At 43.7% G+C, this 21421-nt stretch overlaps 1 protein-coding gene and 2 non-coding genes across 8 annotated transcripts in view; all 3 read right to left on the minus strand.

Annotated features, from left to right (window-relative positions):
• Positions 1 to 557: 557 nt before the first annotated feature.
• htt (huntingtin) overlaps positions 558 to 21421 on the minus strand; it is a 32735-nt gene continuing 11871 nt past the window's right edge. For 2 of the 6 annotated variants that reach the window (XM_035169982.2, XM_047342154.1), the window contains 49 exons: positions 21276 to 21415; positions 21125 to 21188; positions 20896 to 20996; positions 20399 to 20545; positions 20035 to 20155; positions 19767 to 19912; positions 19448 to 19629; positions 19138 to 19349; positions 18296 to 18422; positions 18075 to 18199; positions 17872 to 17982; positions 17620 to 17697; positions 16760 to 16983; positions 16591 to 16669; positions 16321 to 16482; positions 16175 to 16230; positions 15921 to 16069; positions 15667 to 15803; positions 15443 to 15559; positions 15216 to 15338; positions 14851 to 15110; positions 14570 to 14712; positions 14246 to 14474; positions 13847 to 13988; positions 13574 to 13753; positions 13242 to 13418; positions 13044 to 13120; positions 12712 to 12847; positions 12414 to 12536; positions 11972 to 12179; positions 11718 to 11863; positions 11312 to 11489; positions 11094 to 11195; positions 10799 to 10983; positions 10587 to 10713; positions 10385 to 10488; positions 9827 to 9981; positions 9599 to 9738; positions 9423 to 9505; positions 9186 to 9316; positions 8939 to 9071; positions 7973 to 8128; positions 7671 to 7861; positions 7266 to 7380; positions 6924 to 7137; positions 5161 to 5380; positions 4791 to 4953; positions 3914 to 4074; positions 558 to 3326 (listed from right to left, as the gene is read on the minus strand). In XM_035169982.2, the coding sequence (XP_035025873.1) occupies positions 3113 to 3326; positions 3914 to 4074; positions 4791 to 4953; positions 5161 to 5380; positions 6924 to 7137; positions 7266 to 7380; positions 7671 to 7861; positions 7973 to 8128; positions 8939 to 9071; positions 9186 to 9316; positions 9423 to 9505; positions 9599 to 9738; positions 9827 to 9981; positions 10385 to 10488; positions 10587 to 10713; positions 10799 to 10983; positions 11094 to 11195; positions 11312 to 11489; positions 11718 to 11863; positions 11972 to 12179; positions 12414 to 12536; positions 12712 to 12847; positions 13044 to 13120; positions 13242 to 13418; positions 13574 to 13753; positions 13847 to 13988; positions 14246 to 14474; positions 14570 to 14712; positions 14851 to 15110; positions 15216 to 15338; positions 15443 to 15559; positions 15667 to 15803; positions 15921 to 16069; positions 16175 to 16230; positions 16321 to 16482; positions 16591 to 16669; positions 16760 to 16983; positions 17620 to 17697; positions 17872 to 17982; positions 18075 to 18199; positions 18296 to 18422; positions 19138 to 19349; positions 19448 to 19629; positions 19767 to 19912; positions 20035 to 20155; positions 20399 to 20545; positions 20896 to 20996; positions 21125 to 21188; positions 21276 to 21415 (7194 nt within the window). In that variant the 3' untranslated portion in view covers positions 558 to 3112. Of the gene's footprint in view, positions 3327 to 3913; positions 4075 to 4790; positions 4954 to 5160; positions 5381 to 6923; positions 7138 to 7265; positions 7381 to 7670; positions 7862 to 7972; positions 8129 to 8938; positions 9072 to 9185; positions 9317 to 9422; positions 9509 to 9598; positions 9739 to 9826; positions 9982 to 10384; positions 10489 to 10586; positions 10714 to 10798; positions 10984 to 11093; positions 11196 to 11311; positions 11490 to 11717; positions 11864 to 11971; positions 12180 to 12413; positions 12537 to 12711; positions 12848 to 13043; positions 13121 to 13241; positions 13419 to 13573; positions 13754 to 13846; positions 13989 to 14245; positions 14475 to 14569; positions 14713 to 14850; positions 15111 to 15215; positions 15339 to 15442; positions 15560 to 15666; positions 15804 to 15920; positions 16070 to 16174; positions 16231 to 16320; positions 16483 to 16590; positions 16670 to 16759; positions 16984 to 17619; positions 17698 to 17871; positions 17983 to 18074; positions 18200 to 18295; positions 18423 to 19137; positions 19350 to 19447; positions 19630 to 19766; positions 19913 to 20034; positions 20156 to 20398; positions 20546 to 20895; positions 20997 to 21124; positions 21189 to 21275; positions 21416 to 21421 lie in introns of all 6 variants that reach the window. The other 4 variants (XM_035169972.2, XM_035169956.2, XM_035170008.2 and 1 more) reach the window with 3 other exon arrangements.
• LOC118101484 lies at positions 17446 to 17577 on the minus strand. The gene has a single exon (XR_004694558.1). It is a non-coding gene; the product is annotated as a small Cajal body-specific RNA 14 (non-coding RNA).
• On the minus strand, positions 18772 to 18900 carry LOC118101477. The gene has a single exon (XR_004694557.2). It is a non-coding gene; the product is annotated as a small Cajal body-specific RNA 14 (non-coding RNA).

The following is a 21421-nucleotide window of genomic DNA, read 5'->3' on the forward strand; positions in this document are numbered from 1 at the left end:
CCCTGTATATACAGTTGCCTTGTACCTGTGCCATCGTGATTTCAGTGCTTCATGAACCATATGGCAGCTGCTCAGTAATCCTGTTAATACCCTTTTAATCATGAAGAGCCCATCTTAATGGGTGCTGTAAAACCAAGAACTACGTTTTCATACTCTGGTCAATAAAAGGGAATTACAGCCTGGATGAGAAGGAAACTGTACAAAATGTGACCATGACAAACTTCACCATGGAAAAGATCAGTTAAGAGTTAAAGATAAGGTCAAATACAACAGATCTTTGAATGGCAACAAATTCCATCATCTCTTTGTGGTTTCTATTAAACTCTGCCCAGTTGTTGCCGTTTGGTTATTTTGAGGTGGCCGGCCACAGCTCGTTCTTTCTGGTAGAGGAAGAGGAGGCAGAGTGTGGCAAAACATTTTAATGGTTATAACCTCATTGTTTGATCATATTACAGACGCACAGCGGACCCTGTGTTTGCCAGGCAACCGGTCAGGTTGTCGAGCCCAGCATAGAACCCACAGGGAGGAAATTGTGTCATTAAATAACGAAACATAACTTTAGCATCTTTAAATAATTTATTCATTTCTACAATGGACCATATGCAGTGATCAAAATATTGAAATAACTGAAATACACAATCGCTTTTAATCATGTTTTTACAGGCAGATGTAAATAATAAAAAAAAATGGAGGCTCCAGATTAAAAAAGCTGCAAAGTGACTCCTCACTTTCTGCTTCTTCCACCACCTCCACACACTTATTGAATAAATCACAACTGTGACAAGTGGGCACCAAACGCAGATGTATTCATTTAATGCCAAGCGTCAACATGCTAATCGTAAACGCAGGTGACATTATGGGACAACGTGGCAGAGAAAAGACTTATTGGGTCAAAAGCAGTGACTACATTATCCTCTGAGCGCCTTCATTCCTCCAGTGGAAGGAAAATAAAGTCTTGAAGGGAAGCGTGTTAAATCAGTCCAACATGACCTTTGTCCACAACCTCCCCGCCCATCTCTCAAAACCACAAAGGATTTCTGGGTAATCGTATTACCCCCTGCAGGGATCCCCAGTCAGGCATTTGCTTTTCTTACGCCTGGGGAAATACCAAAGGACTAGGTGAAAACATTCCCTCTGTCCAGTTGACACATAAGTAGCATAAAAATAAAAAAAAATCTGATCTGAGACTAATTTAATCTGTTTCAGGCCTCACATTGTGATTTCAATAAGAGCCATTTATTATGGGAATATATTATTTTAACGTGACCAAAGGAAACCGGTCCCATTGCCTTTAAAAGTTGAAAAGCAGTAAAATGCTTTTATGCATTGTGGAACACATCTGACATCAAGATGACAACTTCCAGTTTTTAAGTGCTAGGTGTATTTAATATTCTGTACAAAGACAATGAAATATTTACCCATCTTTAACTGAGACAAAACAATATTTAAAGCTCAACAAAAACAGTAAACCGTCACATGGCATCCCTACGCTTCACTTCCCCTGTCTGTTGATTTGTCAAAGCGGCTGTTGGTTGCTAAGGTTACAAGGCTCCCTTTGGATTGTGTTGCATCTCTCCCACACAACAGTCATGGCAACAGTCGGCCCACAGAAACAGTATTAAGGACTACGCAAGAAAATAGCAGTAATGCTAAGCATGCTTTCAAGCTTTCAGTGTACAGGACAAACATATTCAGTCTTTTATCTAAGGCAAGTGTATGTACAGAGTGACGACGTCCAGCACACTCCCAGGCAACTCGAGGTCAAGTCTTCAATAAAACAAGCTTTCTGCATTCTGCCGATTCGTCTTACCGTGTACGTGTGTTTTAAGACAGACGAAGATGGCGTCATATTATGCAGCTATTTAACATCTCTCACCTTTACACAGCTTCCTATTTTATCATGCACCATGGCGTCCATATTACTTTACAATTTTACAAGATACAAAGGTAACTCCATTTAAAGACTGTAAATTACATCTGGTCTTATTACAACAATAGTCACATCTTACATCCTGAGAATTAAAAAGAAAAGGGACAGGAAGTTGACAGGTGGAATCGTTCAGGTGCACTGGGGGAGGTGTATGTAATGGAAACAAAAGGAACAAACAGAAGCACGATCATAAAATCATACGAGGAAAAGATTTTCCTCCTGCAACTGGTTAAAATAAAAAATGAAAGATGAAATCACTGCAGTTTTGGTATTTTTGACTTTAGGTGTATGGGCCCTTAAACATTTAAAACTATTTTATTTAGAAACAGCACAAAGTGAGGTTCTCTTTACAATGCTCAGTTCGTACCCGTCTGGTTCTTTGTCCTCTCACTTAACATCCAGAATGTGTCACTGAACGGATGCAGGAGTAACTTGACATATCTGCAGTGACAGATCACAACACCCATCCCCTGCTCATGGTCACGAAAAAAAACAAGACTACGCCATAAGTGACTCACATGAAATCTTATCAATGTGTCGGAATGACCACAACAAATATAAAAAGATACTAGTTATTAACAACTTGTATGTCGGCCCATCACACCTCTATTTAACACACTTGAAAAATAGATGCATTGAAACTTTTAAATATAGTAAATATTTTCTCATGTTTTTTCTCTTCTCTATTATACTTTACTCACATCACAATACTCAAGCAAGTCCTCACAGGAAAATAAACAAATCCAATTTGTGATCTTTATAGTTTTTTTTTTTTTTAAATCAAGGTGCTGGGTTGGAGGAAGTTTTCAAGGTGCTGTCATTCGTCTTGAGGAATGGGCTGTGGAGGGGGGGGGCGGTGTAGTCCTTCATATTAGGGACAGGAGCTCACTCTTCCTATTCAGAGACTGCTCTTGTACATTTTACACTCTAAACCTGACATGGAGTTAGATCTCCCTCTGTTTCTTTTTTCAAAATACCTTTACGCTGATTCCTTTGAATTTATTATGGCGACTTCAGTAGTTCTGTCTTTGTAATGAAGCATTCTTAGGGGGAGGTATACATTGGATTTAATTTCACAGCCTGCCACATTTCTCACCTTAATCCACTCTTCTACCCATGCTTAACCCCCCCCGGCCCCTCTTTTTCACTCTGTGCCTCGATGTCCGTCTCAGCCTGTTGCTCTCACAGTGATGTATCCTGGTGGATTGACTGCAGGCAGCCCAGCAGCTGGTAATAAGGGCTGCCGGGCGAGGCCACGGTCTCGAAGACGGACTGGAAAGCCCGGCGGTCCAGCTCCTCGTCAATCTGGTGCCGGTAAAAATCCATTGCAACCAGGCAGAACAGGTTGATGTCCACCACTTCACTGGAGCCCATTCGGCTAATCACATGAGGCAGTCTGTTTAAGAGCGGGGGGGTTAAGGACAACAGACCAGTTACAAGTTCTCTCTCATTTGCTTGTCTAAGCTCATCATTACAACACAATCACTGTCAAGGTCACAAGATCTGCTTTTCATTATCTACCAATTCCAAAGATCTGCCTGAATGTAGAACACATATTTCAAGAACTGTTCATCTTATCCGTTTCAAACTAGGCATGGGTATTGTTAGTGGACCAGGGAAGTGCAGCGTCAAATTTGGTGCGATTTGGACATGTGATAAAAATGTATAAAATATGATTAAACAAGCAAACTGCTCTCTGAATTACAGAGCATTTGAAAAGTTGTGAACTTCAGTCTGAGGATTGTTGATTGCTTAACAGACCTCTCAAATAGCCAACATGCAATGTATGAAATAAAACAGTTTAGCAAGTCATTCTATGTGTAAACCAGACACGTGAACAGTAAGAGCAAATTCAGTTTCATTTTTTGAACAGGATCAAATTGGTGCAACAAATAAAAGAAAGATGCAACCAGCATTACCACAGGCCAAGCAAGCAGCCCTAACAGACATGTTTAGAACAGGCACTGCACTAGTAAAGGATACAAGGCTGAGATCCACTGAGAGGTGGAGGCAGAGACAAAGAAGCAGGAGAGGCTCCACATGGCCATGGCAACCGGTGTCCTCTGAGTGAAGTTGGACAAGGACAGCAGCACCCAGTCTCGCACCATAGACGACTGGCCTGTGGCGTGGAGTGTCTGGAAAACCTGAGGATGGGGGGACACACACACACGGGAGAGTTGAGGAAAGATTAGACCAACACAAATGAATGGAGAATATTGCCTACATACATTTTGTTATAAAGGAGCATTGAACACAGTTGCTCGCCTTTCCTGAGACTCATTGAAATGCCAGGTGTCTATTTTCCACCACATCAGCCAGTTTGAACATTAAAAAGTTTTGGGTAAATTACCTAATTTCTAAACCAAGCAGGAACACAAATTTCTGTTTAACAAATATTCAATCTAAGAAAATGCCAACATTTATATGTTGAAAAATAATCTTTATTTTAATACAAACTCAAATCATGCTTCATATTTTATTTAACTATTAAATTTTATCACCATGTTACATTCCTGGACAAAAACTTTAAACCCTTTGTCTTTGCTCAAGCTTGTGTTGTCTTGACAACCTGTTGTCTGATTGGACAACAAAAGAGCTGGCTTACATGGTCAAAGCAAAGTAATGGCTTTACTGAGACTGAGCGAATGCTCCCTGCAAGAAGCAGACTGAGTGAGGGGTAAAAGGGAAACTGAGCAATGCAGCATTTCCTTGGTCAAAGAATAATCTGATCAAATTCTGCCTTGAGTCTAAAGAGCAAAACCTGTTTTTGAGAGTTTTTAATCTTGCCGTGCCATAAAATGCCCAAGGAAAAAACACTTAAGTGATTTTCTTTTGCATGGACTCATGTCCTGCCGCTGACCTTGTACACGACAGTGGCCATGAACTGTGGGTAGGGCTGCTGATTGGAGAGGAACTCTCCGATGACCTTGTTCATGACATCCTGTGGCGGGAAGAAGTCATCCAGAAACTGGGGAAGAATCCTGGCCACTACACGAGCCTCACTTGGTAAACCCTTCCTGATTCTACAAACAGGAAACCCCACAACAGAGCAGATGACAGGAAACAAAACATGTGGAACTGCTTTTTATCATGAAGTACAGCAGCCTTTTGTTGAATTCTACAAACCCCATGCATCTAAAAAATAAAATAAAAAAGGGAAAGAAGAAGGCTGCAATATACATTTTAAATTAAGTTTACATACAATGGCGGGTGGGTGTGCTTGTGTGTACCTGTCGAAGAGCACAGAGACCCTCTCCATGGCAACAATGATCGACTCGCTGTCTGGGGCTTGAGGGTCAGCGTGGTCAGGGCGACTGGCAGGGCTGGCTTTCTCCTTGCCTGAGGAGAAACCAACATGACCCGCCGTGACGCCCACCGCCTCCGCTACGGCAGAGCCAGAGTCAACCTGACCTCTAACCCCTGTCACGTCTGAACCCGACGCAAGCACCGCTGAGAGGACGAGAGGGGGGGGGTTGGAACCGGTTGAACCAGTGGGTGAGAGGTTAGAGGTGGAGTAGGGACACTGCTATCACAAGATTCAGACCAAAATTGAGTTGACCTCAATCAAAAATTGGTATATTTCGGGGAGCTACCCACGTCAAGTAACATTCTTCAGAAGGGTTTCTATAAAGCGACTGGTGATTAAAGTATTAGAGATTTTCAATGCCACGTTTCCTGGGTACATACTAGATTAGCCTCTCCTGTGACCCCAATGTGCTTCAGCTTGCACTGCTGTACAGCACGTAAAGGGGAGGTATGCAGAAAGTGATATGTCGGTTTGCAAGAGCCGAGGTTAACTCAAGGAATTTGTTGGGTATCTCAGCGAATTTTTATTATTTTTTAATAAAAGTTATTTAGGCTGTCAGCATAAGGACAACATGCTAAGAGTTGCTAGAGTTAGTAGGGACCAACGTAGGGGTTAGAGGTAGGGTATGTCAGAGGTACCATTTGTACATAATACAGTGTTTCCCCAAAAGTTACCTAGACTGTGGCAGCCCACCACTGTTTCATATTGAACTAAATATATATTTTTACGATACATTGATGTATTTTTGGCAGTTTGTTCACATTGTTAATCAGAAGCACCAGAAGAAATCCTGTCATGCAGGTTGATGGTCAAAAATTCAGGGTGCGCATGAGAGCATGCATGTGCCTGGAATGTATGCAACACAACCACCACAGTCGGAGTCTAGTTGTGTGGGAAACACTGTAACACACGTATTAGATGCAGGGAAGCAAGCAGGTTTGTAAAATTCTGTCATAGGTGAAATGAAAACTGGGACTTTGAGTATATATACTGTCATACAGTACTTTGAGTACTGATGAAAGTATAGGTAACTACAGTTACCTATACTTTCCTAAAATGGTAGCATTATGAACACAGATTAATTTTTGCTCGTGAGTAACTTTTACATTACACAAAACCCAATTTGTTTTAACATACAATTTTATGTGTGCATGTTCTTTCAGATGCATACACAATAAATTGTACACCAACAAGTTAGCAATGCAGGGGGCTTACTAGCAGCCACATGTTCCCAACCAATGAGTTTCCTACACTTGGCTTTTAACCCTTGTTTGTTTCAGAGTTTTCCAAGCTATGAGCGTTGCAGATAAATAGTCCAAGGCAAGAGTGGAATAGGAGGGGAGGAACATTTTCTTTGTGGTTTAACAGCAGATCTTATCCTGCTCAAACTGCATTGCTCCTCTTAACATCAGGAAGGAAGGGGTCTGGGATGAGAGAGCGGAGCATTTAACTTGAATGGCTCCATGCTTCCCTAGTGTTAGTACTACATCAGCCTCAGTGAGGATTAGTCAGGATTATGTAGTTAACTACTACAACAAGGGTCCATGCAGGAGAGTTAGCCAGATGCCATGATGAGAGTTTGTAGCAGAATGACAAAGTTACAACAGCAGGAAAGAAAGCACCAGTCCTATTACAGTGCACTCTGGTGGTTTAACCAGCATGCAGGCATGTTATCACCTTACTTACCAGTGTACATGCAGGTGAGCATGAGGCCAAGTGCAGCCATGGCTCTGTGCGGTGACGGCATGTTGACTCGGTCCACGCTGAGCTTCACCAGCGCTTCTCCATCCACACGCGACAACTGCTCCGACAGCAGGAGGCGCTCCAGGCCGCGCAACACGCAGTGATATATGACAGAGGGAGTGGAGTCCTCGCTGGCAGACACCATCACACCGCACAACTGAGGGACAGGGGGGAAGTGAGAGCGGGACAGAGAAACGCTTATAATTTATATATTCCAGCTTTAGTTTACTGGGAAATGTGTTATATACGTTAGGGTTTATTTTTCCCATATTCATTTGACCATACCTGTATAACTCCAGCCATGAACTCAGTTCCAACATCCAGAGGGTAGTTCTCCATCATGTAGAAAGCCACAGCACACATCACCAACACATGCTGCTGGTTATGCAGGTTCACACAGCTGCAGAATAGAAAGATGAGACAGAGTGTGAATGGGACAAAGATTCAGATTGTAAATAAAACGTTAAGAGCAGCACCTAGTGGCCAAGAGTTGCATTGCACTGATTCCATCAGTGCATTAAGCTGGACAAAACTGATTACATGATCCACTTAGAGTTTGGGGGGAGGGGGTCAGACTCAGCTGACATTAAACACATTGGCTCAATGTGACCCTTTCATTACCAATGCAGCTCATTTAATTAGGTCAGGGTCTGCGTTTGTTTCTGTAATGAGAATAAGAGCGATACTCACTGAGCGATGGCCCGGAGGTTGGACAGCAGGTACTCGGAGACAGTGGGGATGAGCTGTTTGGCTGTGTCGTCTAGCAGGTCACACTCCAACACATACAGCACTCCATGCAGGGCCCCCATGCGGCTCGGCAAGTGGGTGCTGCGCAGGGTCGTCTCCAACAGGCGACACACAGGCTCAGCTATCACTTTGTCCTGGAAATACACATTCAGATGCTTTATATTTATCTGTCGAATATCAGGTTGATGGTATAGTTTCACAAATAATATATCACAAACATTTCACCAACACAAAAACATGCTCACCATGCCCAACACAGCTGCAGCTTTGCAGATGGCCGGCACCAGGTATTGATTGAGGATCTCATCCTCTGGCGGGTGGAGCTTCTGCAATTCCATCAGGGTGGAGAACATCATGTCAAACTGGTTCCTCTCTGTGAACAGGTCTGACACTGCCAGCAGCTACAGAGAAGGACAAGAGGGTGGAGAGGTTCAGAAGAGAAGTGACCTCAGCTTCAATGCACATGGAAATAATATTCTTCAGGTGCCTTAAAAGCATAGGGATAATGTTTCCATCACATCTCAATTATTGAAACATCTCAATAAATTTTAACACTGACATTATACTATACAAGCAAGAGTCTGGATTTCATACCGAGGGAAGATATTTGGGTCTACAATCTTCTCAGTTTCAATATTCGCCAGGAAAGTGTGTTTTGGCTCCGTATTAGTTTTAATCAGTGTCCACATTGACACCTGAAAATGCATATCACGTGACCAATTGTGTGCACTGGACATGCACGTGCCAATATAAACAAGGCATGCGCGTGCCAGTGTATACAGGAATTTATCAAGTAATAGCTTGTCTCCTAAAAAGCAGAATTTAACTTCAAAAACAGTTTTTAGCAAAGACAACAGGGTCAGTAACGCTTGTAATTGATTATCCATGTTGCGTTCTACCCCGGTGCAGGTTGATTTCTTGTTGAAGGGAGTGATGTGATAGGAGCCTGACGAATCAGTGAAGGCTACATCATGATCCAAGAGCCAATTAGCAAGCTGTTGCAAGTTTCCAAAGTTCTCAGTTTCTACCCATCCAGAATAAAATGCAGCCCTGCTGTTTTCAAACGTTAACAGGGCCAGCAACTTTTTCAAACTTCTCCGTTTTAGCGGCTCTAAAAACTCAGGAGCACTGGATGCCAGGCGTATCGGAGTTTGTGTTCCCAAACATAGTATGGATGTAGCCTAAATTACGAACCGTGTGTTTTAACTCACCGATCGGACCACTTCACTTATGAGGATGGTTGGAGTCCTTCTGTTGCTCGGGGAGCCAGGGATCAGCCACTGGCTGTAGAGCTCCAGGAGGAATTGAGAACATGAATGGATGTCCACACCTGCACGGTGCTTCCTGAAAGCAGAGACAATGGTAAGTCACAGTGTACAAGCTTATTTCAATGCAGAGTCGCCTGTGCATTGGAGATTAGGGCATTACTGCATGTGAATGAATGTTTCATTGTCAGACCTTGAGTTTATAGGAGATATCGGCGGAGAGGTGGGTGCTGGAGTGTCTGTTTCATCTTCTTCATCCTCACCCCATTCTTCCTCCCTCAGAGGGGTGATGTTGTTACCCAACCACACTGAATGGATTGAGACCTGGAAAAAGAGATGCAGAGAAAAATGCATATTCAATTGAGATATTATCTATTAAATCCACTACATTATTCAAGCTTCTTCCAACCCATCACTTCTTTTCTCTTACCTGCCCCAGTTTGTAGTCCATGTTGCCCATCTCCCTCTCTGTGTTGATCTGAAGCAGCAGCTTCTCATGGCTGATCAGCGTACCTGCTGATACAGCGTATAACAGAATGTATTCAGTTTAAACTAAATCAAGTGGAGCTGTAGTTACAGAGAGTTTGAATGCAGGTTGTCCGTTACCTGCAGAGGCTGCAGACAGTGAGGGCACAGGGTCCCATGCATGGTACGGGTGGTGTGTATGGACATTGTCTCTTTTGGACACAAGAGCCTGAATCTCTCTTTCCACCTCGCCCCTGATAACTGCAAGTTTCCTTCCAAACCTGGGCACAAATTAGTAACAAGTTAGCTAAATATTGCCACATTCCTATTTTAGGCTAATTCCCCATGAGACAATAGCTGTACAGCTACCTTGTTTCCAGGGCTTTGAGGCTCTTGTTGCGGGGCTGCTGTTCCAGACAGCTGACTGCAGGGTTGCCAGCAGCAGGCAGGGTCATGGCACTTAGCACCAGGCTGGTGATTGCCTGCACTGCCAACACATTCAACTGGGTGCGCTCCAAATCCTCCTAGAGTCAATGATAAACATGCATTAGTAAAAACAAAGAAATTGCAGCCACTATTATCCAGGTACATGTTTACAGATGTATTTATACAACCACAGATCTATGCACGCTTTTGCAGATTGGTCTACACATGTGGAAATCTCAATAGACCAACAAATAGCATAACACATTTAAAGATTCCTGTAAACATTCCCAAATCTCTGCACACATCTTCAGATTCTTTTGACCAATTACAAATCAGATCACATTTACACAGACCGATTGAGATAGTTAGTAAACTCCCTACACACACACAAGATTGCAGCAAGAATGGCTCCATACAGGTGTCAAGACAAAACACTTGCACTTGTTTTTCTAAGCAAGTAAATCTCAGTAACCAGTAGCAGTTTTATGTTTGTATGTGTACCTCCTGCTGCGTCTCCTCCTCCTGGGCCATAGTGATGGGTTGGGTGACCAGCACCCCCAGCAAAGTGGCCCAGGTCTCCTCAAACTGAGTCCTGTTACTCCAGCCTGTACAGTGGTGAAAATATCAAAATGTCACATTAAGAACAATATGATATTAATACTGTATGAAAGGAGGGAGACAATTTTATTTAACATTTCTGTACCTAGTATGTTGATGCGATAGAGAAACTCTCTGAAGACATCCTTCTCCTGCAGGAAGTCCACAGGGATCTCAGGTAGCGTCGTGCTGAATTCTCCTCCTGGTTGAGGGGACCAGCCCAGTTTCCAAACCTGCAAAACAAACATACACCATTTAAACAAATACACCAATGCTTTGTCACTAAATTGCACAAAGAATTTCATTCCAAACACTGACCAGTGGAGGAACTCGGGTGTAGCTGTTGACCAGAGGCAGTCGGGACAGACTGATGACAATGTTGCGTAGAGTTGGTGTGAGAAAAGCTGGGAACACACTGTTTTTACTGTGACCAAGGGCAAGGACGCTCTGCAGCCCTTCCACCAGTTCACCCATGATCTCACATGCTTGCCACTGGAACATTTCTACAGAGGAAACACCCCAAAAAATACATGCATAAATTTCAAGCTAAATGCTGCGACAAAGTACTGATTTACATTCAACTGTTTTATTAAATTTTTAAGTGAATGCTCACTGTCAGCTTGTGCCGAGTCCACTTGGTCTCCTTCAGCGTCTCTTTCTGCCTTAGTCTTTTTCTTCGCGGGATACAGCAAGCGGTCCCCAGGACTCACAGCCACTAGGAGGACATAACAAAAAGTTCAATCCATGATGAAAAATTCCAAGTCCTGAGGCAGTCGTGGCATGTTACAGAACCAAATCACAGGGAATTAATGATCCTGCTGGCCTCATTACCTGCAGAAATGATCAGCCGTAAGCAGTAGATAAGGGAGCAGGTGTGTGTGGTGTACTCTGCAGTGGAAAGCTTGTTCCAGACACAGGGCTGCTGCAGGGACAGACAGAGGCAGGATAGAGCCCACTGTAGGTCCACACTCAGGGGCAACTGATCCTGGAGCAGACGCCACACCACCACCTGTCAGAGTCACACATACACAGGAGTAAGAAGACAGCAAAAAATACAAAGGCAGTGGGTGTAAAGCAATCACACAACTAAATCGTCCTAAGTTTAAGATTTATATTTTATATCAAAATACTTATTAACTATAATACTGATTCATTGCAGCTACAAGGAAGATTTAGATTCTGATATGTCGTCCAAAGCACTCAAAAGGATGCTAACATTTATTATGTGGTCTTTTACCTCAGTGGCAGTGCAGGTGAAAGTGGTGATGAGATGCTCCTTGTCAGAGGGAATATGTAGTGAGGAAGGCAGCTGGCTCACACTCAGCAGGTACTGGGACAGAGCTCTGCAGAGCGACAAAACGCGAGGGTAGAAATCTGCCACATCTGAAACAGAGGAACGTTTTATGAGAAAAAAAAATAAATAGGAGGAATGACAACTTGAGCATTAACCAAGTTGAACTGACTTGTACTTATTCATCCAATGTTTCTTACCATACACATCAGCCAGTTGTACCCAGTAGGGCTGGGGTTGGGAAGGAGGCAGGAAGGACTGGTGTGGTGCAGGAAGTGACCCGGTGACCGCTGCTAGTTGCTCGAGGGTCACCTGCAAGGCCGTCTCCAACAAGAGCGGACCCTGACCTCGTGCTAACCGCTGCACGCCTATACTCAGGCATGGACACAGCAGGCTTAGGTTGAAATCCTGGTGAAAAGATGACAGAGGGCAACATTCAGATTTAGTGATAAATTGAAATAAAATATGCCAGTTTGCCACAGAGTGTGGGACTGCAGCAAAAATAAAGAAACCAAACTAGATGAATAAATTATTAATTCTGAGTTATATTGAAATATTTTGGTGCTCTTTTGGGTCAATACATATTTTACTGCAAAATAAAGTTTGTGTGCAGACTGAAGGGCTGCATGTGTAACTTCTCACCTTGCAGCTCATGATGTTCAAGAGATCAGCAGGAGGTAGTTTGGTAAGAAGTTCAGTCGTCTCCAACAGGGACACATCGCCACGAAGACAGCACTGAGACTTCACCAGAGCCACGTACCACTCCTAGAAACAAGAGAAAGGGTTTAATATTTCCTTAATGTGTATGAATTAAATTGGTTCCATTATGAGACTGAGCTGTTCCTAAAAGTGTTTTGTGGATTGTGTGATATATACAAGTACTCCGCTATCCAGCTTTGACTGAACACACCTTGCAAAGGCCAAATCGATAATTCCTCACCTTATCTGCAATCACCAGTTCAGGGGCAGGGGGTGGATCTCCATCCAACGGGTGTGATGTCACAGGAGGGGAGGGGCTGCTTGTGTCAGCAACAGTGGCTCTGAACCTGTCCAGCAGGGAGTAGAACCTCTGATGCCTGTGACAGAGGATACAACACATTAAGATTTTCAATAGTAGTTTATGGGAGATCAAGCCAAAAAAGTCATGTGCTTGGTTGTGTACACTTATGATCTGGTTTTAGCAGGTGGGAAATCAAGCTCCTTACTTCACTAGATAAAAAAATAAAATCCAAGTATATTCCTTAAAATGGCTGCAATACACAGTAACGTTACCTCTGAGCGAGCCCACTGGTCTGAAGGTATTCCTGGATCCTGTCCAGTTCCTCCACAGGCAACTGAGCTATACTGTTCTGGAGGGTGTAAGGAACAATGCAGTGAGGTATACAACCAATATATACCCAAGGATCATATGTGCAACATACAGCCAAACTCCTGTGGGACAAGAAAACGTAACCCAACAGTAAAGTGTACCTGTAGTGTCTCAGCTAGCAGCATTTCCACCCTGCGACACGCCAGCGTGTCCACCATGCGAGCCAGAACTCTGAAAGGCGTATTGAGCAGCTTGTCTACATAAAGCATGAGCAGCGATCCAGACTGACTCAGGTGGATGCCCTCCAAACACTGCAGAGTCTTCTTCAACATGGTAGGCTGCATCAGAGTTAAGGTAACAATAAGAGGGATGGTGGCCCGGCAGAAAGGGTGGTAAAGGTTGAGAGGAAAGAAAAGGAGAGGTTAGCCAGGTGGTCAGCAGATTGTGGATAGAAAACAAAAGAGAATAAAGCAGATCAAAAAATGACCAATACCGTGGTGAGGTTGTCACAGCGTGACTGAATGGCCTGGATGAAGAGGCCACTGGCAGATGAATTCCGGTGTACAGCGCTGATGAAGTCCTGCACCGGAGGCTCATGGGAAATGTTAATCAGGTCACGTACGTGGTTGACAATCAGCCAAGTCAGATGCTCCGAGTCGTGGAGATTCTGACACTAAAAAAGGTGAGAAAACCACACATTAAACATCCACGTTGGGAAAAAAATAAATAAAGTAACGTCAGCAAAATGAAACGTTAGGAGTCTCACCACATAGTCACAGAAGAGGATAAGAGCTCCCCTCCGTACGATCTCTCTGTTGACCATTGCTAACTGGGACCCAGGTTTGTCTTCTTCACATTCCCCTGAGGAGTGAGGGCTCAGCAACTTCGTGCACGAGAGGCTCTGTCTCCTGTCAGAAGGAAAAGAGAAGAACAGAGCTAGGACTGATGGGCAGGATGATATTCAACTAAATTCTATGTACAAAATCAATTCATTATAAAAGCCAGAAGCTGCTTGGGATCTATTACAATAGGAAACCTCGATTTCAAGAACCATTTTTCCTTCTTCACACGAGTGTCCTTGCTTTCTGTCAAATGTGGTCATTTGAATTCTTAATTTAGAGTCTATACAAACCTGACATAAATGGGGCCCAAACACTGCTCTTACCTGGGTGTCTGGTGAACCTCAGCCCACCAAGAGTAGTTGGTGTAGTCAATGATGAGGAGGACCTGGCACCAAAGGAGCACCAAGGAGGGGTGGGTGGTGATGAGGCACTGCACCATGCTGTTCAGGCCCTCCAGGGGATAAAAGAGGCCGCCCTCCGTGCCAGTCTGTCCACTGCCACCCTCGCCCTTCAGGAGACGACTGGCTGCAGCTGTGATCCTGCGAAACATTCCTGGAGGAAGAAAATAGAAAAATATCTCAAAATAAAACTTGTTTTAACCCTGACATTTAAAATAAAGAAATTGAATAATAAAATGCTATGCTCACCACTTTTGAAGACATGTATGAGACACATGAGCAGTGTACCCAGCTGTTGGCAGTAGAAGGTGTGTTGTTGCTCTGTAATGTCCACTTTGACTTCTCTGGAGGAAATATCATCCAGCAACACTCCTACCAGCTGCAGCAGGAACCTGGAGGGAGGTGGAACATGACATTACAAGTGAAAAAAGGTCAAAATCAGAAATGTGTGGGACAAAAAAAAAATACATCACTCAAATCTTATTTCAGAAACATTTAAACTCAACGGGACAGTGAATACTCTTACTAACCGGGCAAAGGTTTCCTCAGGTTGGACTTTCTGTGCCTCTCCATTAGTCTCCTGGTTACCGAGTGTGTCAGCAGCAGGCGGGTCGTTCGGAAAGGGGCTCTGCTGATGCAGGCGGCGGATTGTGTGGCAGGAGAGGAGATGTGGGGAGAGGGAGAGCTCATGGACTCGCGACAGGACAATGTCCTCAGTGGACTGGGAGACGAGTACCCTGAGCACGGCGAGGATACCAGACACCCACAGCTGTATAGTAGCTACGGATGCCTGGAGTAGAGAAGAGGTTTGATTACAAACATCTACTTTGCAATCACTTAACAAACAGCAGACAAGGTGTTAAGGTACATCAGATTGTGCAAAGACAGGTCTCACCATGGTGGCTGGGATGGTAAACATACTCTTGAGCAGCATGTCCACAGGCCTGAGAGAAGAGGGAGCTACAGTCTCAAAAAGAGTGTTCAACACTCCCAAAGCCTCCGGAGAGTCCAGATGCATCTGTAAAGACACGACATACAAATATGTTTAAGCTTTCAGACCATTTCTTACATGCATTATAGTCTCAATGACCAATTACAAAAACACTGCATGGATTTTCCTACTTGCTGCTTGGCGATCATGGGGAGTAGAACATCAGCAATCTGTCTGGACAGTCTCTTCCACTTGTCCTCATTCTCTTTGTGACACTGCTGCAGCACAAGGATAAACATCTCCAGCACCTAAAAACATGCATATGAAAGGAACATGTAAGGCAGAGGAAAGTGTGGCTGGAATAATTGAAGAGAATAGCCTGCTGTCGTCTTCCTGCATCAGCTTGTAACCTTACCTGATGGTGCTGTACGAGTCTGAGCAACATGGAGACCACCACTTCTTTCTGCGTGTCCAGCTCTTTGCCTGCATCGGCTTTGTTTGAGCCCCTCAAGACAAACAGGTCATGAACTATTGGCTGCAAAGCTGGGATGGCTGTCGAGAAAAAACAGCATATCCGATAACTAAAGGTTCATCAAGTGGCTAAACAGAACATGCTTACAAGTAGAGCAAATTATTTTGTGTCGTGTGCTTTGCTTGTGATCCTCTCACCATGTGTGACAGCTTTCCTGCCACTTGCCATGATGCCGTCACAAAGCTGGATGATCTTTGGAATGCTGATTATCTGCTTGGAGTGGTAGCGCTCATAGGACAACAGCACCAGGAAGAAAAAGATGTTTGGAATGATGGCCTCTGAATCTCTGTTGGAAAAGTGTAACAGGAATTAGTTTAGATCCATGTGAATGGGTTTCTGACATTAGTGATACATTGAAGTATTACAAATATCTGTGATGGAGAAAACTTACCTGAATTGTCCCACTTCAATGTATTCAAACTGCTTAAGGACAAAGCCGATGAACACCTGAAACAGAGAAAATATTTTCCTGAATGAGCCAGCTTTTCCAAGTTTTGAACGAATCCTTGTAAAACCATCAGTATGTATTTATTTAACCTGATCTGAGTCCAGCAGGCAATAGTTGACTCTGAGCTGCACAAGCTGGGCGAGCAGGTCCAGCACTTGTCTCTGCAGGGCCACAGAGGTGCTGGTTGTGTACTGCTTCAACGCTTTGATCACAAGTGGCTCAAATAGACGAATGTGGTTGTGGATGGCGTTCTGGAGGGAAAAGGGAGCTTTTAGAACAGCAGCAACTTAGTCAAGAATCATTTGGAGTCTTGACATATCTATTACAGTTCTGAAAAAGTTGCAGGACGATGCAAGTACCTTGTCTCCTCTGTTGCGAGTTGCATTTGCAATGTTGGACCTCAGCTGATTGGATGCCTTTTGCATTACATCAAACCACCTACAAGCATAGAAAGGAGGGACATATTTCATTGCAAATTTATGGAATTGTCGGCTTGCATTTAAAAATCGGTGCGTTTCTACAACTTACCCAGACGTGTCCTGCTCCTGTTCAGCCTGCACCATGTTGCGGAGACTAGCGTCTGCAAGAGCCTGGGTGAAGTGCGTGTACGGTGCCATGAAGCAGTAGTGGTAGAGACCTGGTCGCAGGCTGGACGAGCCGAGACGCAGAGCCTTACCCTGGGAACGGCTGGGTCCACTCAGGACCCCCTCGTACTGGGAGGCCAGGTTGGTGCCAAACAGGGTTTTTAACAGCTAAAGAAAGTGACATCTTGAGTTACCATAAAGAAAACACCACATCTAACTCGGACTCTAAATAGTTCTTTAATGGAGACTTTCACACTTTTCATGAAGTATCTCACTGCCCAAATTCTGGAACAGTCTTAATATTAAACAGTAATTTATTATCTCGTAAGTCAGCGCCTTTACTTGGAGTCTAAACATTTAAAGAATGCTTTCCGTTTGTGTATTTGGTTTTGAATAAGACAATTCTTTGTAACGTTAGTGTACAGAGGAAAGAAATGCACCATTTGTTAATTCTCATATTATTCACAATCTGCTATCTTTGACAGCATTTTTTTAATGAGAAAAGATCCTCCAATTTCCATTTAGGGAACTGTTTCTGTAATACCTTTATTTAAATCATCCCTTATGTCTTGAAGGTGATCATATCAAGCTACTCCAACCAGTATATTACTGTAAATATTTTGCTATATGAATGTATGGAACCATCGCACAGAAGACCAATGCCTTTACAGTCTCTGTCGGCAGGAACCAGTATCACTCTGTGTGGGGTCGCACCAGGTGCAGCACACTGCTCAGTGCTGGCACCATTCAGACCACACACACACACACAGGAAATATAGGTCATTAACACAACAGATTACTGACCTGTTGGACACAAACTGTAGCCATGGTTGGTTCTCGGGAGAAGCAGGACTTGAGGTAGCCCAAAATTTCCTCCACACACTGAAAGAAAACAAAACCCCCATTATATTGTATTAACTCCAATCAACATTAATAGAGTTTAATGGTTTATTAATGAAACAAAATAAACTCTTGCTTCCATCCTCTCATTCTTGCTCCCACTATTATTGACAGATTGAGAGTGTCTAATAGAGGTGATGTCATTATCTTCTTTACCTTGCTGATGTCGTGTAGTGTGGCCAGCTCCAACAGCTGAGACAGAACATCTAAAGTGGAACGCAGGAAACCTCCAAACTTCTCCTGGGTACTGTGAAGGTCTAACGTCACCTGGAGACAAAAAAATAACAGCGACACGGTTTAAGCTCCATGAAATACTTTTATGTTAGGAAGTGTTTTAAAAAACAGATGCGTGTTCTTACTTTGTAGTTGGCATGTGTAGCTTTGAGGACATCATAAAGCTTGAGGTAGGGTGGCAGGTGGTAGAAGCTGCCAAGCGTGGAAGATTTGTTCACAGCTGCCGACCCTGTGCTGTCTGCTGGCCTCCCTGCTCACAAAAAAAAACACCAACATCTTTATTAAGTATTCACAGACAATCAGATTATCTGTACCTGTGTTAGTGTAGGGCGAAGGGTTCATGTACCTGTGCTGACATCATTGCTTTTCTTTGGGCTCATAGGAGCAGCACTGGGCTCCGCAGCCTCCTTCTCTTTGCCTTTCCTGCGAATAGGACTGAGGGAGGGGGTGTTGCTCAGGGAGGGGAGGGTGGCCTAAAAAGTACAGGGAATAAGTATCAAACCAGACAAGCCAAGAACCTTCATCTTCCTTTTAATAAAAATGCTTGTGGAAAATGTTCTATTAAATATTGTGGAGTTATTTGATTCCTCTTTGACATTGTACATCATTTATTCTCATATTATTCATAATCTGTGCTTAATGTAGGTGAACAATATCTTTGACTGCATTTTTTTTTTATCTGATCCTCCAATTTCTGTTTAGGGAACAGTTTCTGTAATACATTTATTTAAATCATCCCTCATGTCTTGAAGGCGATCATATCAAGCTTCTCCAACATGATGATTTTCAACAAGTATATTACTGTAAATCTTTTGCTATATGAATGTATGGAACCATCGCACAGAAGACCAATGCCTTTACAGTCTCTGTCGGCAGGAACCAGTATCACTCTGTGTGGGGTCGCACCAGGTGCAGCACACTGCTCAGTGCTGGCACCATTCAGACCACCACACACACACACACACACACACGTATTTAGGACATTAACACAACAGATTACTGACCTGTTTGACACAAACTGTAGCCATGGTTGGTTCTCCTAAAATATGTCCTAAATTTTTCTGTTATATTAAAATTTCTCATTTATTCTAATATAACAATTATTTGTGATTAATAAAATGTGACTTACAAATAAATCTGTGTCATATAAAAGCCTATAAAATAAGAACAATCTCTGATAAGACTGACCTTCACTGCTGGTCCAGGTGGCGTGTCGTCCAACACATGGGCACAGATGTTGAGCACCTTGAGCAGATGGGAGAAAAGTTGCTCCAACATGGCCACCAGGGAGCGCTCCGACAGTGCTGCCCAGGGTTCCTCCATCTTATTTTGGCCTCCGCTTGTGCTGCCACCTTCTTCCTCTCCCGTCCAGGGGTTGCGCATGCATTTAGGAGCCACAGCTGCAAACATCCAAGAGGTTGAGTGAGGGGTAGCGTGTTTGGAAATGCAATATCTTTGCAAGCTACAACATGGTGGACATTTTCAGAATATTACCCACCAGCAAGCAGATTCCCAGAGAGCAAAAGTGCATCCTGATGTGCAGAAAGATCGAGTGGGAACCAGGCGGAGGAGAGTAAGGAGAGGACCATATTGGCCATTCCCACGGTCAGAGTCCTCCGCTCTGTGTCCTGTGCCGATGAGGTGGTTGAAGAGCCTGGAGCACTGCTGGGCTGGGACAGACTGGAGAGGGACAGGACAGTGACAGGATAATCAGTTGTGAATATAGTAGAACTGAAATGTAAGATGTTATGGTGCAGATTACACAAGAACGGCATTAAATGTACAGAAAAGAATGAATTCACGATGGGGAGACAAACCTGAGAGCCCTGCCCCTGCTGCGGTTCAGGCTAGAGCGGGAATTAAACATGCTACTGCAGCTAACATATCCGCAGTGCCAGCCAGTGCTCCAAGTGCACACTGGAAAATTTGAAGCCAGGAGGCACAAGGCCTCACAACAGCCAAACTGTAGAGAAATAAAGAAATGATATTCAGACAAGTTATGAAAATGCAAAAATACCATGAGTGCGTGACACAGCAGAAAAAAAAGAAAAAAAAAGCCTTTTATACAAATGTCTAGAGGCTTACAGTTAGAGCCCTGGAGGTAGAGGAGGTGAAAGCGTGGGAGACGGCCGTGACAACTCTGGACAAATTGTTCTCCAGTGTAACATCGGACACAGCGTTGGACAGGTTGTAGCCTCTGTACGTCCTGACATAGAAAAGAAACCAGTTCAAGAAAGACGGTTCTTTCATTTAGTCATAACCTTTGGGACTTTTCCACTTGAACTTATGGAAAAGAAGTGAAAATTGTGGTTTCATGGCTTGAAGATTAAACGGTCAACACCAAAGTTACTATAGTTATGTGGTAGGTACTATAAAATGAAACATGACCATTGTGTATTATTGACAATGATGGCATTGAGAGCAAGTGACACCAAATGAAAGCATTTACCTTGTGATGGTGCTAACGGTGAACTGGGAGGGTGGTTGTGTCTCATGCATAAGCAGCTGCAGGTAGACTGAACTCTGGTCTCTGGCAATAGCCACCACTGGGTCCACCTGGCCCTGGTCACAGTCATAAAACAACCGGGGGACCAGTCTGTTGGAGAGATGGAAACTTGAGTTAGAGCGGTTCCTGCGGACTTTCTCCGTCTGGTCCCCTAGTATAAGGTCTGCAGGATCTGACCACAGCAGGGGATCCACACTTGATTCAACACAAGCAAGCGGGGGGGGGGAATGATAATGCTTCTGATGCAACACTGAATTTTTTTTTATCTCCAGTCAAAAAAGCACTGTCACACACGGGACACTGAGGAAGATGTCGAGAGATTTCATGGAGATAAGCGCCGACAGCAGCGTTGATGTGCTGTAAACAAAACGTGATCTCTGCAGCGGAATAAATGTGTTACATCCTGCCTCTGCACACCCCCCAGACAAATGATGTCGTACCTGCTGACAGCAGACGCAGCCACGTGCCGCACTCTTGGATCATCATCTCCTAAAAGACGGATGACCACATCATTCAGGATTCTTTCCTGCAACCGCAGCCGCTGGATGGAGAACAATATCGACAAATTAGGGATCACAGTTCAGGCAGGTCAAGATGAAAATTACACTGCATATGTGTTTGTGGATCCAAAACATTAACAGGAAATACATGAAAGATAAAATAACATACTCCAGTGTAGTGATGATCTCCTTTGTGCAAATTCTCCGTTTTCCTCTCCAGGAAGTTAATTAATCTAAAAACACAAATGAGTTAATATATTTAGTCAGATAAAACATCATTGATGAGTTTCAGCTGGGAAACAATTTTTTAAAAATCATACCGGAAGTCCATCTCAGCCAGGGTCTCCAATAGCTCAGTCCGAACGAGCCAATAGGATAAATCCCTCAGAGCCAGCAGGTTGATCAACAATTGCAAGCCGAGCTCACTCAGAGTACTGCTGCACACCGTCATGATGCAGTGCTGAAC

The sequence above is a fragment of the Hippoglossus stenolepis genome, chromosome 2 (assembly GCF_022539355.2).
Source record: "Hippoglossus stenolepis isolate QCI-W04-F060 chromosome 2, HSTE1.2, whole genome shotgun sequence".
Lineage (NCBI taxonomy): Eukaryota > Metazoa > Chordata > Actinopteri > Pleuronectiformes > Pleuronectidae > Hippoglossus > Hippoglossus stenolepis.